The following is a 17,292-nucleotide window of genomic DNA, read 5'->3' as shown; positions in this document are numbered from 1 at the left end:
GACTCCATTGGGAAACACTGGTATAAAGTAAATAAAACGTGAAAGAAGTTCAGGCCTTTTTGTGAATAGAATATACAAGCCTAAGCACTCACTATGAAGATGACACACGACAAGTAAATCATTTACACTAGATAGGAGATAATGAGGAGATAATGCTGATTAGGGTTCCAGACTGACCTTTTCCTCTAGTAGCAGTGGTGCTCCTTACTGAAAAGTTTAGGAGCACCAGCACAAAGTTTAAGTGCACCACTTAAATTGACATGCAACGCATTCATATTTTTCCCATTCTAACTGAGTTTCTGATAAATGCTTAAGTAATAAACATACAATTTAAAGAAATAACAATGTAATATTTTATTTTAAAGGAAAAGGTTACAGAGTGAACAGTGCTTTAATTAAAAAAATCATTAAGTTCGATGGTGCTTTTTTAATCATAAGCACCAAAGTTGGTTTCATTCCCACCAAAGGTCAAAGTGAGAGCGAGGCTATAGACCGGACACAGGTAGATGCGCATAACTGTCTCCAACCCACGTTATGATGACAACAGCCTAGCATTAGCTCTCTACTCTAGTCAGTCTCTGTCTCCCTCACATGCACACACCCATAGGGTTGGGTATCATTTAAACTTTATCAATTCCAAATCTGATTCCGATTCTGCTCATCGAATCCTGTTCTTATCGCTTCTTGACTCCAAACATAATATGACGCTCCAGTGCGCACTTGCATTTGTTGCCGGTTACATTAGAAGCTCAGCTGGTTCCATTATTACTCTAAGTCAATAATATATACATTCCCATACATGCAGTGTATATGTACACATATTGATATGTGAATGTACCCCCATACCTGTATGTCATGCCTTGCCCATCTGACCTTCCTATTTCCACCCTAACGTGGGCCTAATGAGCCACGCATGTTATTCATCTGACCTCCTGTTCCTAGACCTCATGATTCACTCTCAGCCACTTCTTGTTTGGTCCTTTGTTAATCATGTATTTAAGTGCTTCCCAGTCCTGTGTTGAACGAAGCCTGCTGTTTCAGGTTCCATCTTGTCCAGTGTCCCAGCCCTGTGTGTCCGTCCTGGCATTTGGTCTCCTCTCCTGCTTGTCCTTCATGCCCTGAGGGCAGACTTTGGGGGGGTACTGTCATGCTCTGCCCATGTTACCCTCCTGTTTCCAGCCTATTGTGGCCCTGACAAGCCATGTCTGTTACATGTTGTCTGACCTCCCATTCCTAAATCTCATGTGAATCACTCCCAACTGTCTCTTGTTTGGTCCTTTGTTAGTCATGTATTTAACTTCTTTAAGTGCTTCCCAGTCTTGTGTTCCCCAGTCTAGGCATTGATCTCAAACCCTTGTGTCGCCCATGCCTTTACATGTTCCCGTAATGATCCCATTTGATTCTTGCCAATGTTTTTCAGAAACATTTCAGAAAGCCCCTTATATTTCACCTACACGTCTGCCCCCGAGTCCTTTGTCCCTTGCCTTGTGACAATGTACACCAGACATATGGCTGTATGTTTGCAATACAATTTCCCTATATGAGTTCCAGGGAAGGAAGACTTCCCTTTGACCCTTTTTAAATATCCATTAGCCAACAATTGGAAAATCTCACAGTTTATGCAGCCAAAATGGAACATTCGGGCTCGATCCCTCATGTTTTGATGGCAACAATACCAACAAACGCACAGAGTCACTGCCCACACAGTCACTTACTGTATATGCCAGCTTATATAATCACTCTCTTCCTGTTCACACCTCAGGAGAAATATGCTACTCCATCAGAACACTTTCTGCCATCTTACATAATCACCCTCTTCCCATTCGCACCTCAGAAGAATGTGCTACCAGGATACTTTCCAGCTTTGAAGGTCTGTCTTCTTTATTCCCCGCAGTTAAATGCTCTTTCCAGACCTGGCAATTCTGCTGGTCTTTTTAATCGCTGCTCACTTCAGCCTGAATACACAGTGGAGAAAAATCACTGCTCACTTTAGTCTGAAGACGTGGTGGAGAAAAGAGGCTGCTAATGGCCCATGCCAAACACACGTACAGTTTAGGTCTCAATTAGATAAGTCTCAGTCTTAGTCTTTGTGTCCGTATAATCTGATCTGGTTAGTAAATGTATATTTTCTCAGAATAAAAAAACTGCTTAACATTTTAACATACAACAATGAAAAATAAGAATTTCTATGGGAAAAATGCTAATGCTAACTATGACAACCTTAACTCCAACCCAGCCCTAACCATGAGTAACAAAACAAAATACAAGAGTTTTCGATTTTTTAGTTTTTCATTGCAGTCACAGATTTTTATAAAATAGAGTTTTCCCATATTGGAAAGATTTTGAAAGAGCTAAGCTCACACACTTACACTCACCTAAAGGATTATTAGGAATACCTGTTCAATTTCTCACGAATGCAATTATCTAATAAACCAATCACATGGCAGTTGCTTCAATGCATTTAGGGGTGTGGTCCTGGTCAAGACAATCTCCTGAACTCCAAACTGAATGTCAGAATGGGAAAGAAAGGTAATTTAAGCAATTTTGAGCGTGGCATGGTTGTTGGTGCCAGACGGGCCGGTCTGAGTATTTCACAATCTGCTCAGTTACTGGGATTTTCACGCACAACCATTTCTAGGGTTTACAAAGAATGGTGTGCAAAGGGAAAAACATCCAGTATGCGGCAGTCCTGTGGGCGAAAATGCCTTGTTGATGCTAGAGGTCAGAGGAGAATGGGCCGACTGATTCAAGCTGATAGAAGAGCAACTTTGACTGAAATAACCACTCGTTACAACCGAGGTATGCAGCAAAGCATTTGTGAAGCCACTGTTACGATCCAGTCTAGGGTTGGACCGCAACAAAGTGAAAGGGAAGGAGGGATTGGGGAGGACAGGACAACTAGGGCTAGGAGAAGGGAACACGGGACACAGAGGGAGTCTTTTTTTATAGTTTTTTTTTTTTTATAGTTTTTCACAAACACAGTACAAACACTAGGTGTAACGAACGTCAGGAGTGACAAAGGCCAAAGAAACAAACAAAAGCACATCTACCGAGTAACCCAAGCTGAGCTATCTAAGTGAACACAAAGAAAATGGTGAAACGAAACAACAATGCCTAAATCTATCTCCCTGACCAAACACACAATAATCCCCACGTTAACGAACAAACCAAAAAGGCAGACACTCCCTACACACCTAGTGAAACACCAAGCCGAGGCAAAGGTATCAAAAGGGAAAACCGAGAGGCGAAGTCGAAACACAGGCGAAAGTCCAAAACCAATCAAGCAATCAGAAACCAAGGCGAAAGTACAAATAAGGGCGAGGCGAGAATCGAAAGTCAAGGGCAAAACAGTCATACACAATCAATCAATAAAGCAAAGGCGAACAAAGAGCGAGCTAGCAGGCGAGAAGCAAGTAGCGGGCAGACGAAGGGACGAAGCGGCGAACTCTTCAGCCGGTGAACCGGAAACGGCTCCGAGGGCAAGGGAGGCGGGGTCAGGTCCTGAGGGCGGAGTCGAGGGGGCGGGCGACCAATCGGCGAGTGGGCAGGACGTCCGAAGCACCTGCAGGCATCCTCCTAAACTTACGGCACGTAACTCTTACGGCACGTACCCGAAACTTACGGCACATATCCCTTACGGCACGTAACCAAAACTTACGGCACGTAACACCACAACACGCACAACCTTGAGGCGGATGGGCTACAACAGCAGAAGACCCCACCGGGTACCACTCATCTCCACTACAAATAGGAAAAAGAGGCTACAATTTGCATGAGCTCACCAAAATTGGACAGTTGAAGACCGGAAAAATGTTGCCTGGTCTGATGAGTCTCGATTTCTGTTGAGACATTCAAATGGTAGAGTCAGAATTTGGCTTAACAGAATGAGAACATGGATCCATCATGCCTTGTTACCACTGTGCAGGCTGGTGGTGGTGGTGTAATGGTGTGGGGGATGTTTTCTTGGCACACTTTAGGCCCCTTAGTGCCAATTGGGCATCGTTTAAATGCCACGGCCTACCTGAGCATTGTTTCTGACCATGTCCATCCCTTTATGACCACCATGTACCCTGATGGCTACTTCCAGCAGGATAATGCACCATGTCACAAAGCTCGAATCATTTCAAATTGGTTTCTTGAACATGACAATAAGTTCACTGTACTAAAATGGCCCCCACAGTCACCAGATCTCAACCCAATAGAGCATCTTTGGGATGTGGTGGAACGGGAGCTTCGTGCCCTGGATGTGCATCCCACAAATCTCCATCAACTGCAAGATGCTATCCTATCAACATTTCTAAAGAATGCTTTCAGCACCTTGTTGAATCAATGCCACGTAGAATTAAGGCAGTTCTGAAGGCGAAAAGGGGTCAAACACCGTATTAGTATGGTGTTCCTAATAATCCTTTAGGTGAGTGTATATGGAGACATAAAAGTTACATGGGGTTTTTGTCATGACCTGCTTGTTCGATCCTCCTGTGTGCCACGCCCCCCTCGTTACCTCATGTTAATTCCTGATTGTAATCACCTGTTGCCTGTTATGTTCAGCCTGTCCTGTGTATTTAGTCCGCGTCTGAGTTAGTTTCCCCAGATCCGTCATTGATGTTCGTTGCTGTGTTGTCCGGTTCAAGCTAATAAACCCCGTTTGCCTATATTTACGGCTCGACTTGCCTGCTTCCCTGCTCGCCCACACGCCGTTACAACAGTTTTATGCCTATGGTACAATCATTGACTACAACTTACTTTAACTGCCTAAGACTTTTGCACAGTATAGTAAAACAAACTTTCCTCCATCAATAAGTACCCAACAGCTACTTTAATAAGATGATAATAACATGAAAACACATTTTAATTATGTTACATTAATAAATTCACACTGGGCATTAATGAGTGCACAGCTGCAAAGGTCAGGGATTTTCATTTTCTGGGACGCTTCCTAAAATGACACTTTTTTCAAAAACACTTTTGCTGAGAGCAGAGGATCTTGATAAGAAGTGAGAGTGTGGGGAGCTTTTCAAATTTGTCTTCTACACAACACTTACACAACATACATTCATATACACAACATTACAACACTGCAGAATATCCAGCTTGGGATCAATGATGTATATAAATTGATGTGTAAATTTCTTTGCACTGCTGACTGTACCACTGTAAACTCACTGTAACCCATAAAAAAACAATTCCTACATACAGTGTTTCTGACACATGTAGGTGGCATAGTAGCTTAGATAGAGTGTCCAGATAATCCATGTCAGAGAGGACACTTTCAGCTACTTCGGGTTTTACGGACTACTGTACAACTGAAAGGCTGCTATGCTTTGCTAAATAGTTCAGTTCTTGTGCTTTGACTGGCTTCTTTTGTTGATTGAAAGACTCATCCTGCTGTTTCACATTAACATTAGTGACACATGCATGATTATAGGTGACTGACCAATCAGCACACAACAAGAACTCAGTGCTTAAGTGAAATCCAGGTAATTTTATTTGAAGTGGTAGTTTACAAATCCTCAAATCCAAAGTGTCCTCCCTGACATGGATTATCTGGTCATCCTATCTTAATTGCCCCCCCCCCCCCCCCCCCACATACACACACACTTTGTGTAGGAGTTTGCATTCATGTTCTCCTTCTGTTTTGGTGGGTCTCTACCTGCAGTGAAAAACATCTGCCTGGCTGAGTTAGCATCTCACATTGGCCATAGTGGTGGACTGGCATCCCATCCAGGTTGTTCTCCTACCTTGTGCCTTCTGCATTCTGGATAAGCTTCAGCCTAACCTTGACCCTCTACTGGTCAAAAGTTGTGGAAGATGAATGGATATACGTCTGAGTGTGTTTACACTGGATCCATAATTTTTTTCTTATTTGATTGTCCATTCTTTCCTTAACCTTCCTTTTGATATACAACCCCAAACCAGAAAATGTTGAGACGGTATGGAAAATACAAATAACAAGTCTAAAAATAAAAAACTATGCAGTGAGTCTGAAATTTGACTTTTATTTCACTGCAGACAGTAAGAATCCAAGATATCTCATGTTTTGTCCAGTCAGCTTTATTTCATTTGTACATCCATTCCTGCATTTCAGGTCTGCAGCACATTCCAGAAAAAGTTGGGTTGAGGGCAATTTAAGGCTGATTTCAAACAGGTAATATCAACGGGTGATTGTAATCATGATTTGGTACAAAAGCAGTATCCACTAAAGGCAGAATCTTTGAGGAACAAAGATGGGCAGAGGGTCTCCAGTTTGTCAAAGATTGGGATTTGCATATTACTCCCTCTACAGAGCATAATGTCATTTAACGATTCAAGGAATCGGGAGAAATTACAGTGTGTAAAGGGCAAGGGTGCAAGCCTAAGCTAAACACCCATGATCTCCGATCCCTCAGACAGCACTGCAACACGAACCGTCATTCATCAATAGCTGATACAACCACATGGGCAAGGGATTACTTTGGCAAACCTTTGTCAAGCTCTACAATACGGAGTTACATTCACAAGTGCCACTTAAAACTTTACTGCGCAAAAAAAGGAGCCTTTTCTTAACCATGTCCATAAGCGGCGTCGACTACTCTGGGCTCGGAGGCATCTGGGATGGGCCATCACAAGTGAAAACGTGTGTTGTGGTCAGATGAATCAGTATTCTAGATCTTTTTTAGAAGAAATGGTCACTGTGCTCCAGACCAAAGGCGAAATGGACCATACAGACTGTTACCAGCAACAAGTCCAAAAGCCAGGGCCTCTCGTGGCCTAGAGTTGTGTCAGTGCCCTTGGCAAAGATAATTTATACTGTGATGGCACCATTAATGCAGAAAAGTACATTGAGATTTTAGAGCAACATACACTGCCATCAAGACAACTTTTCCAGAGACATCTATGCATTTTTCAACAAGACCATGCAAATCCGCATTCCGCACACATTAAAAAGGCATGGCTGCAGAAGGAGAGGCTGTGAATACTGAACTGGCCTGCCTGCAGCCCTCATCTGTCCCCAATAGAGAATGTGTGGAGAGTATTAAAATGGAAAATGCGACAATGACGACCTCATATTGTTGCACACCTTAAGACGTGTTTGCAGGAAGAATGGGAGAATATAACACCTGAAATGCTTCATCGCTTGGCATCCTCAGTGCCAAAAAGTCTGTGTGTGAAGTGTTGTGAGAAGGAATGGTGACATTACGAAGTAGGGAATACTTTACTGTCCCAACTTTTTTTGGAATGTGTTGCAGGTCTGAAATGCAGGAATGGATGTATATTAACAAATGAAATGAAGCTGATCAGACAAAACCTGAAATATCTTCCCACTAAACATTGGACGTCGGATAGGCGTGCAGATCATGTCTATATTAGGTCCGTCAGTCCATGACCAATTCTGGACATCTATACAACGTCCAAACTAGGTCCACAATTTGAACGTCCATCCATGACCCAACTTGCACGTCAATATGACATTCAACATTTGAACGTAATTTTTTTGACGTTATTTGGACGACTATGACAGGTGAAGGAAATATAGTTTTATTTACAAATATCAACATTGTTGTTATCAACATAATAAATGTGAATACAGATGATTATTTCGAAACAAACATGATTTATTATGCCAATGCGTACGTATTTTATGTGCATTTGCGCTGATATGATAACAAATTATATCGTGCATTGTTTTTTATGTTCGTTCTGAAAACCATGTGAAAACTGAGTAGTGCAGAGCAGCTGTAACAGTTTTATCCACGTCCCTCGCGGACACTTTTGTGCACGTGCAGAACGCGGGATTTCAAAATCTGGCAGCAGCTTGATGCCCGGTCGAACAAATTAACATCCAGCTTGCTAAACCAGGTTAATGCTAAATTATGTTTTTTACTTTTCATGATACTTTAGCTCTGTACTGTTCTGTTGTATACACTGTAGCACCGGCGGGGCTCATGTCCCAGCATGCCCCGCGTGCAGTTGTAATTAGCCATTGTTGTGTTGTTGCTGTTATTGTTTATAGGTAATTCCTTATTGTTGCGCATGTGTTTACATGTGTCTTGTGTGTACCCGGTCTGATCCTCGTGTGTAATTAGCTTACAGAAATGTCCCACCGTGGATGCGTCTTACAGTTCGTTGTCTGACAACTTTGTGTTTCTTACGTATAATTATGTTTGGTGCTCTTTGGGTGCCTGATGTAATCCTTGTACGGATTATTAATTGAGTGGATGTTCCCCGACAGAGTAATCTCCGTGTTTCTCTGCTCGCGATACCTCCATCTGCCCGTCGCAGCAATACGTTATTTAAATTTAAGTTTTAATTGAAAGCATAGTGAAATTGTTCATTTATATATGAATTTAGTCGAGACACGACATAGGCTACACAATGTCTAAAATTAGTCTGCTTTTGGTATTATAAGACGTCCACAACGACCACATTTGGACTATAAATAGCCCATACATGGAGGTCCCACGGCCGTCAATACTAGACGTTCATTAGACGTCAAAAAAAGACGTCGCCTGGCGTTACAAAACAACCCCTTCAGTGGACCAAAATTGGACGTCCAAAAACGACATATTAAAGATGTCATTCCGACGTCACTATGCGCAGTGGGTTAGGTTCAAACTGTCTGCAATGAAATTAAAGTCAAACTAAATTTCAGGATCATTGTGTTTTTTTTTTAAATTATGATTATTATTTGCTTTTTCCATACCACCCCAACTCTTCCTGATTTGGGGTTTTACATAACTCTGCTCCACTCAAACAATTAACTTAACCTCCCATCTAGGTGTCACATGACTCTTTTCTCCCTCTCTTTAACTGGCCTATGGTTCCATAAAGTTATGGTCTGCTTACGTAATGAGAATTACAACCCAAACACACAGGCTCTTAAAATAACCTCTTTTACTTTACCCATCAAGCCACCATAATACTCATAATACAGCTTAATACTCGATATCACCCTTGTTATCAGTGCCTGCTCTCCCAGATACTGCCTGTTTGATTCTGACAATGGCAGCTTTGTCAAATCCCATGATTAATTAACAGGCTTCCCACAGACACAGTGCATACCTTAAATGCTGTAATGAGTACAAGCTGCATTTCCCCACTGGGAGATATTTGCTTTACTTCGTGGGCTTGATTCTATGGCTTAATGGTAAGGAGAACCAGCACAGTGGGCATGAAAGATCAGGCCAAAGTGAAATATGTCAGTTTTACTGCATCTTATTCATTGGCTAATACAGGGCCCCTAGCTGTCCCATACAGAGGTCACATGACACAGTTGACAGACGTTATGTACACTGAAATGTCAGGATCCCCCCACACTTGTAAATAACTAGATATCTTGGATATCTCTGGTATAAAACTTCCTAATGGAGAGGCGAGCCCCAGCCAGTAACTAAGTAATCTCTGACAGGCAGCTTCGACCAAGGTAATCAACACTGAATGCTTGTCTGTTGAGATCAAGAGTCAGCCTCTCCGGTTTTAGGTTGCAGCACATCTTTCATGTCATCTGTAAGATGCCTCTTTTCTGGATATTACACGTAAAGGCGCCAAAGAAGAGCCGATCACCCCACTTGACCACACAAACCTGCAACGTTCGTCTGGGGCAAATTCAAATTCCGCATCTTCAAATGTCACCAACATGTCCCTCTGCTGCCTGAGGATGAGGCCGCCCCCAAGGACGGCTTGTTCTGCTTATTTGGAAGCGATCTGCTGATCTGAGGTTCTCTTTGAAGTGTCGTGGCAGAGGGGGGAAGAAAACATGGGAGCAGGATTTCTCAGCTCATGCCGGTGCGTTAATAATTCTGCATCTGTCAAAGTGAGGGCCAACCTTCCCCGATAGATCTTCTCAAGCGTCATTTGTTTATGAGCTCTAATGAAAACATCTGTGGCATCCCGTCATGCAAGATTTATCAAGCTAAAATCGACAAGACACTAACTGCGTTACAATGACTCAGACTCAAGCACCGTGCCCTCATGATCAAACCTAATGAAAAGTCCTCGCAAATCATATGACTTTTACTGAACTTGGCTCTGCATAAAAACCTCACACTGAATTAAGATATGGTGTAAGTTTAGTTTTTTAAAAATATGTAAGACAAAGTTCTCAGGCTGTAAATGTTGATTTTCAAAGGGTTTTGAGAAACAGACACACACAGTTGCACAGATACATAAAACTGATTAAATATCTGATTGAAAAAATACACTGCAGTGGAAAACTATTAATGAAGGATGTGGAACTGATGGAAGAGATGCAGGGTGGCACAATAAAACAAAATTATGAGAAACTTGCTGTCATTTCATAAATAATTCAGATGTTTTGTATGACTAAACAAATGACAGCAGATTGCAACAGAGCAGAATAGTAACGAAATGATTCGTTTGACCTTGCGAGTAAAAGTGAAGGACATGCACCGCGAAGTAGTCAAACAACAGATGGAAATGCCTGCTTCGCTATATATTTAAAATGATTAATCTCTATAAAAATAAGAAAAATCATGTTGGGTAGTTCTTGTGCTTTTTACCAGTCAGAGCAAAACGCAAGACTTGCCTTTCAAATTGTGTAGAAATGCACCGTTTTCTAAAAAATAAATAAAAAACACGCCTCGGTGCAGGAAAAATAAAAAAACGGCACTGCAAGCATTCACGCATGGTCTCCTTCTCGTGTGCATTTCTGCTGCGGTTTGCACGAAGCTTTCAGCATTGTGTAGAATGCAATCGCATGTTAATATCCCCTGTTTGTTGAATTAGCCAGTCAGTCTATAAATAGTTTCTTAAGAAGATTCCTTCTGCATTAAAACAAACAGGGCATTCTGAGCATAAATGATACCAACTCAATTAACACAAGCTTTAAATAAACTACTGAGCAGAAATACAAAATACTCTTAGAGTTTCTCATAAATCTAGGTCCTGCACATTGCATTGACAGGCTGGACTGGCCATCTGGCATAGCAGGCATTTTCCTGGTGGATCACTGGGTATGTAGGCTGGCAAAACTTATCATCAGAGACCCCCCCCCAAGTTGAAAAATTAATGGGGACTCCCCCCAAGCAAAATTTGCCACTCCAGGGCTGATTTTTAATCCCAGTCCAGCCCTGGAAGGAACATGGATGAACTTTGGGGCAAAAACTGCAGCAAAACTGCAGCAAAACTGCGGCAAAACTGCAATTAATTGACAAGGGCAGCTTTGCATAAGTGGTTCGTTGGTACCCCATAGATAGATATCACACAGGATTAGCAAGTGATTTTGTTTTTCTTTGCTCCCCCACTGTAAAACCTCAAATTCCATCTATTGTCAGGAGGCTGCATCACTCAATCACAGAGCTTCAAAAGTGTCCTCTGCTACTCTGTTGTAATGCACCTACTGTATCAGTAACTTTAACGTAAGACTGTGTAGCACTGCAAGCTCTTCTGTTCTGCAGCAAACCCTCTGGTGTTGTCATGCCAACTGTTTCTCGGTGACTGCTGTCCCTGGCACTTGACTCCAGTTTTCCCCTTTCACACAGAAGGGGATGCTTACTACACACTGCTCTTTCACAGGGGACAGCGTCTCCCTGTCCACCTTCTTTATAAGGCCTCTCAGCACTGCATGTCACCATGTAATGAAGTGATCACGGCCGTCACTGGGAGGGAGTGAGTGCTTTATGTTCTCCTGGGCCCTGGGGGATGGTGGGGGGGCGTAAATTTTACAGTGGCTCCAAAGTTCCTTGCTACACTCCTGGGACTGATAGATGAGATAAAGTAATGTTTTTTCTCGATGGTATATAGTTATATAAAGTCAACAAACATCATGTATGTGAATGAAAAACCAAAGATGTTCCGGGAATCTGACCTCAAACCTACTGCAGAGTGTAAGAATACCTTGACAGGATCTTAGTCTTGGCTACTACAAGGATTCATCCATGTTCCATATCACTTACCCTGGACAAGGTAATGTGGAGGGGGGGGGTCTAGATTTTGTCCCAGGGAGCATATGGCACAAAGCTGGGGACATCCTGGATGGGATGCCAGTCCATCTCAGGGCACCTCCATACACAAACTCGTGCCCTAAGATCATTCTAGAAGCAAACAAAATGTTTTTGCACTATAATGAAATTGGAGTAACCAGAGGAATAGCAACAAAAAGCTAATAATCATTCCATAAACAGAGAGGATCCTCCCTACAAACACAGAGGATCATCCCACATACTGAGCACACATATATACAAGAATAATCTCCACACACAGATACAGATATTGGTATAAATACACATCAAGGATCATCCCCATACATCAGACACACGTGAACCCTCAAACTAAGCATCGGCACATTAGCCCAAATCCGTAGATGTTTAAAAGTCCACCACAAAAGTACTTTGAAGATGGAAAAGAAAATCTCCTGACCCAGAGCAACGTTTCAGCGAGGTAATGTCTTCTTTAGAAGAGTCATTGGCGATATCAGGAGAAGAAAAGTGCACCTTCCCCAAATCTGAAAGGCAAATTTCCTAAGATGTTTGACGTGCCCAGGTAGGGCAAAAGCAATCTCATGTCATCAGCGTGCTCTCTCCTTAAACTGTTTCCCTGTGCAATCACGGCATAAAAGATGACAGCTTCTAACACGGCGATGTTCCTCATTCTCATCAACGTTCACCGTGAACGTTTTCCTTCTGAGTAAACTCATTTGCAATTAATTCACGCTATTTTAATGCTGGACATTTGGATGTTAATGAAGCAGTATGTTAGTAAAAACAGGACGATGTAAGATCTAAGATGGCTGTCTTAGAAGGCAGAAGGCATCCAGTGACAGAGATCAGGAGTGCAATCATCAGGTCGTGTCACTAAGTCTGTAACACTGCTAGCAATGTTCACTGCTTCCAAACTCAACCAGCAATATAAAATTGGTTTTCTGTGCCTTTTTGGCACAAAACCCCACAAATTCTACATCCTGCCATGAAGGATGAAAGACTTCTCTGTACTCTATGTAGTGTAAGATCTCCTTCACCTACGACCAAATGCTGTCGCTCCATCCTTCAGCAAAAAAAAAGTGTGGGGGTGTGGGAAGGGAGAGAAAATGGACCCACAATGGATGAGTCTGGTGTTTCAGGCCTAAAGTGGCTCCGCTGCTGGGACACAGTACCAGGGAGCATCAATGCTGCCTTTGAAAGTGCAGGAAGCCATTATTGTTCAAAACAGCGCATATACAAATTGCTTTTGCTGGGAGAGAATAAGCTTTTAAGCTGCTTCTTAGAAGTTTTCAGGACCAGAGTAAACACATATGCACAACAAAACTTGTCTTTGATACAGATTTTTATAGCAATATGTGTTTTTATATTTCAGGCCTAAAAGCAGTGCGATTTATATAGGGCATATGTTTGGATGAATCAGTAGAAAATAGAAGAAACAAAATATTAAGCGTGGTCATGGAATGTTCTCTACCAATTGAAATAGGGTTCTGCTTTTTGGTGGGAGGGAACTGTTCTCTTTGAGGAACCACTTTGAGAGAGAATGTGTATGAGACAGGCTGCATGTGGGGGGGGGGAGCTGTGAGCTGCGGTTTCGCACACAGAAGCGATGCTGCATTGCTGAGTGGCTCAGTGAGCAAGGTGTTAGAACAGGTAATATTTAACGTACATGGCTTTGCAGTGGGGAGCCAAACTTCCTGCCTCTGACACTGCACACCCCAGGGGACCCCCACATCCCAAACACAGATCTTTCCAGGCAGGGAAGTTTGCAATTATATCATTATGATTACTATGATTACATCTATTATTATGATAATGACTAATGATACATATTATAATTTCCAGAGCAGAAGTATAATCTTCTCACAAGGCCGGCATGTCCCTAGGTGAGCTGGTACTGACAGCCATCTTTGTAATCACCTCCAAGATGCATAGATGGCGGGTTGGTTAAACCTGGTCTCCTATTGGCTTTTGGCTGATTGTTCACAGACGACATCATTTCCCAAGTGTGAACCAGATATCTCTCCTATGTTATGTTATAGGATGACGAGGAACTAGATTTAATTCTGATTGTATGGATTTGACCTTATAATTTCCCAGCAGCACATTCAGATATGAACACATATAAGGCTTCACCTCCATCTATACAAACACTGTTTATAAATCCTACTTAAAAAAAACACGACTTAGGGCAATAGCTACTTTAAAAAGGGAACCACATCAGAGTATAAACTGTTCTTTTGATGTCCCCCAGTGTGCTGCAGACTGATGGTGTCATGGTAGGTTCCCCCTGGAAACCAAGAAGCCCACGCCAGCTCTGAACGGGTGAAGACCAGCCCACACCTCCCCCGGTACACATGCCGTCAGCCTCTCGCCGCTTTTCACACCGCGGCCTTCATCCAGAGAGGCGAAACAGTTGGGGGAGGATGCTAGCCGCCAGATCCCGCCCACGGGGACCCAGACGACGGCACCAGCACCGAGCGATGAGACAGAGAGCGGCCCAGCTGGCAGGACGGGAACTGGGTCTCCTCGCTGGTGTGGGGATCGAACCCAGATCTCTGCTGAATGATGCACCAGGATGTAATCAGTGGTCCACTAAGAAAGCCTTATGGCCACACCTCCCAGTATAAGCACACCGCAGAGGGTCTGATAGATCTTTATGAAACGATAAACACATTATTTATGCTTATCCGTTAAAATAATGTACTATAACTGCTACAAATAGCTGCCAAATTTACACAAAAGGAACAGAATAATCCAGCCATTCATTTTGAAAAGACTGCTTTTTTAAAGTGCATGAAACAGGGAATCATGGAAGGATTAGCATCAGCATTTAGCAGGATTCCTGTAAAAATGCAAAAAAAACTGGCAAATACATTCAAAATATTTAATCTGATTCTGGTGCTTGAAAAAGAGTCTGTCTTTGCGGTTTGTCAGAAATGAAATGCGTAAGGCTCCCTCTTGAGTTCTCAGCGCTGAATAATAGCATCCCAAGCCTCTAAGATGTATTTTTCAAATCCTAGAATGCGTCGTAAAATGTGCTCAAAGTAGCTTAAAGCGTGATTTGTATGCATTATGAAGACTGAGGCTGTTAAGAAGCGCACTACAACGCTGATTTGAAGCGGAAAGGTTCTGCTAAACAGTCATATGTGGGATTTGGTTGTTGGTTTAATGCAAAGTGCGTGTGTCATTGTAGAATTATGTATAAGTATGAGAGCCTGTGGCTCAATCAGAGCGACACCCCCGCCCCCCTCAAAAAAGCGCCTGCTCTAAAATCTGAGGAAGACCGAGTTCACACCTCAAAGTTTATATATGCTCCTGCTTCTCACTATTGAGGGGGGGGGGCCTGGCTGCTTTCATTTCTTCCTGTGACAGGCGGCTTCTTTTTTTGGGGGTGTCACGCACACTTTATGCAAACGCACTCTGCTGTGTGTGAAACTCACTCCAGGGATCGCACAGGACTTTCAGGCAGGAGCATCAGCCGCCGCTCCTTTCACTCTGACGGAGTTTTTTCTACATCGGCTCTGCGCTCTGATGTCATTGATGTCTCTGCAGTAATCTAAAAGTAGCTCATGAATTTTTGTGCCGACCCCCCCATAAGTGGGGGAGGCTTGTGTGACTTCACTGCACCCTGTCATCATGACCCCAAGTGACTACATACGTGTAATGAAGCACCCAAATCTGTATAGCATTCTGATAATGTAAATATTACTTTGTAATACAGCATCTCAGCTCTTAGGTCTAAAAACACTGAGGCCAACACAGTAAGCAAATGAAAGTTCAATTATAAGTTCATATACGATACATTCACTGATGATCTATCCTTAACCAAGCAGACAACATACATTTCAAGCCTTTAACCTGGAATTGATCGAGTCCATATAAAGTCGGCTTCATTTCTGTATTTTGTTTAATTAATTACCTCGACAGTTAGTTGACAGCAGTCTTGGCTTCATCAGCACAGCATAAATAATAATAATAGGAAGAGCAAAGGCATCCATCTATCCATATGGAGCTCAGAGTCCTCCTGACTCATACCTCGTGACCTGGAACAAGTTGACTCATTATCTTATAATTACCTCACCTTATCAAGATGTCCTTAAATTTCCCCTCTTCATCTAATCTACTAGCAAAACGACTGCAGCTGCATTTCCGTGACTGTAACTCCATCGTCACCGTGGAGAAAGGCGGTTCTCTCAGCACGAGGGTCAAAGCAATGAACTTTTGAAGAAAGGGTGATGGGATGGTTATTTCTTTTATACCTTAGAGGAAATGTAATTCTGGAGAGCCTTCTGTATGACTCCTGCTCAGGGAAGCGCAAGTCGTGTATATTTCACTCTGTTTCTGAGGACTGATGTTTAAACCTGATGAAGATACTTCAAAGTAGCGCCAGTGCAGGGCAGCTAGGGAGACTCACATCTCATGCAGGCTGCTGTTATGCATTTCAGCATCGTGCGATTAATGCAGTCTAGTTTTTTTTTTAAATCCAAAATTACTCGCAGTTTAAAGATATTACCTCTAAACGTTCTCCTGGACTAATTCAGAACGAGTTTCTCTTTTCAGTGGTACAACAGCATGAGCACTTTCAGGTGCCCCAAGGTGAGACTATGTCCTTAACTGCTATGCTCCCTGCTGGCCACAGCAGGAAGGTGCTGTGATCGGCGTCATAAAAAATGCAGCGCGAAGAGAGTTACTTTACCTGACAGGATGACTAGGACAAACATCCACAGAAACACCAGGAAGCAGACTTGACTGTACATCCTTCAAAATGTTCTCTTCTTTCTTTTGCTTTTGTTGTTTTCTCCCTTTTTTTTTTGGTGCGATGTTGCTCAATCCCGTTAATTAATGCTAATTGTCCCGCTCTCCCGGCACAGCTCAAGGCAGCAGACAGACTCAGCTCTCATTGATTATTCTCCACTTTCGCCACACTGATGCGCGAGCGAGCGGCACTCCGGAGCAGGGAGACGGGCCGACCCCTTCGCGGCTGCGATTGGCTGACGGCTCCTTCTGCCACGGAGCTGCAGGGGGTGGGGGGTGGGGGGGGGGGTGGAGGCAGTGCTAGCAGCTAATAGCAGTGAAGTGGTTCCTCAGGGCCTTCCCTGCTGGGCCACTTTAAGGTGCTGAGGATAGAGAGCATGTTTTCAATTCAGAAAGTTATCTCCCTTCTCCCTTAAGTGAAGGATGTTGGGGATCCGCAGATCTGTAATCTGCAAATTTATTTAGATGCTGAATGACCAGGGCTTGCAGGAGAGGTCTGAGTAACTGCACCTGGCATCACGAAGAAAACGAACGATGGTATATTTATTGTACATTGACAGCTTTCTTAATTCATTGTTGTCATGGGGTTTCCTCTGGGCACCTCCCACCCAAGAATGGTGTG

At 43.0% G+C, this 17,292-nt stretch overlaps 1 protein-coding gene across 1 annotated transcript in view; it reads right to left on the bottom strand.

Annotated features, from left to right (window-relative positions):
• Positions 1-16,850, bottom strand: part of LOC111851244 (opioid-binding protein/cell adhesion molecule homolog) — a 54,964-nt gene extending 38,114 nt beyond the window's left edge. Inside the window, exon 1 of the mRNA XM_023825972.2 lies at positions 16,612-16,850. Within this exon, the coding sequence (XP_023681740.2) occupies positions 16,612-16,672 (61 nt within the window). The 5' untranslated portion in view covers positions 16,673-16,850. The remainder of the gene's footprint in view (positions 1-16,611) is intronic.
• Between the last annotated feature and the right edge of the window lie 442 nt (positions 16,851-17,292).

The sequence above is a fragment of the Paramormyrops kingsleyae genome, chromosome 17, assembly GCF_048594095.1.
Source record: "Paramormyrops kingsleyae isolate MSU_618 chromosome 17, PKINGS_0.4, whole genome shotgun sequence".
NCBI lineage: Eukaryota > Metazoa > Chordata > Actinopteri > Osteoglossiformes > Mormyridae > Paramormyrops > Paramormyrops kingsleyae.
The sequence above is the reverse complement of the archived record's forward strand: the minus strand, read 5'-3'. Positions and strand labels throughout refer to the sequence as shown.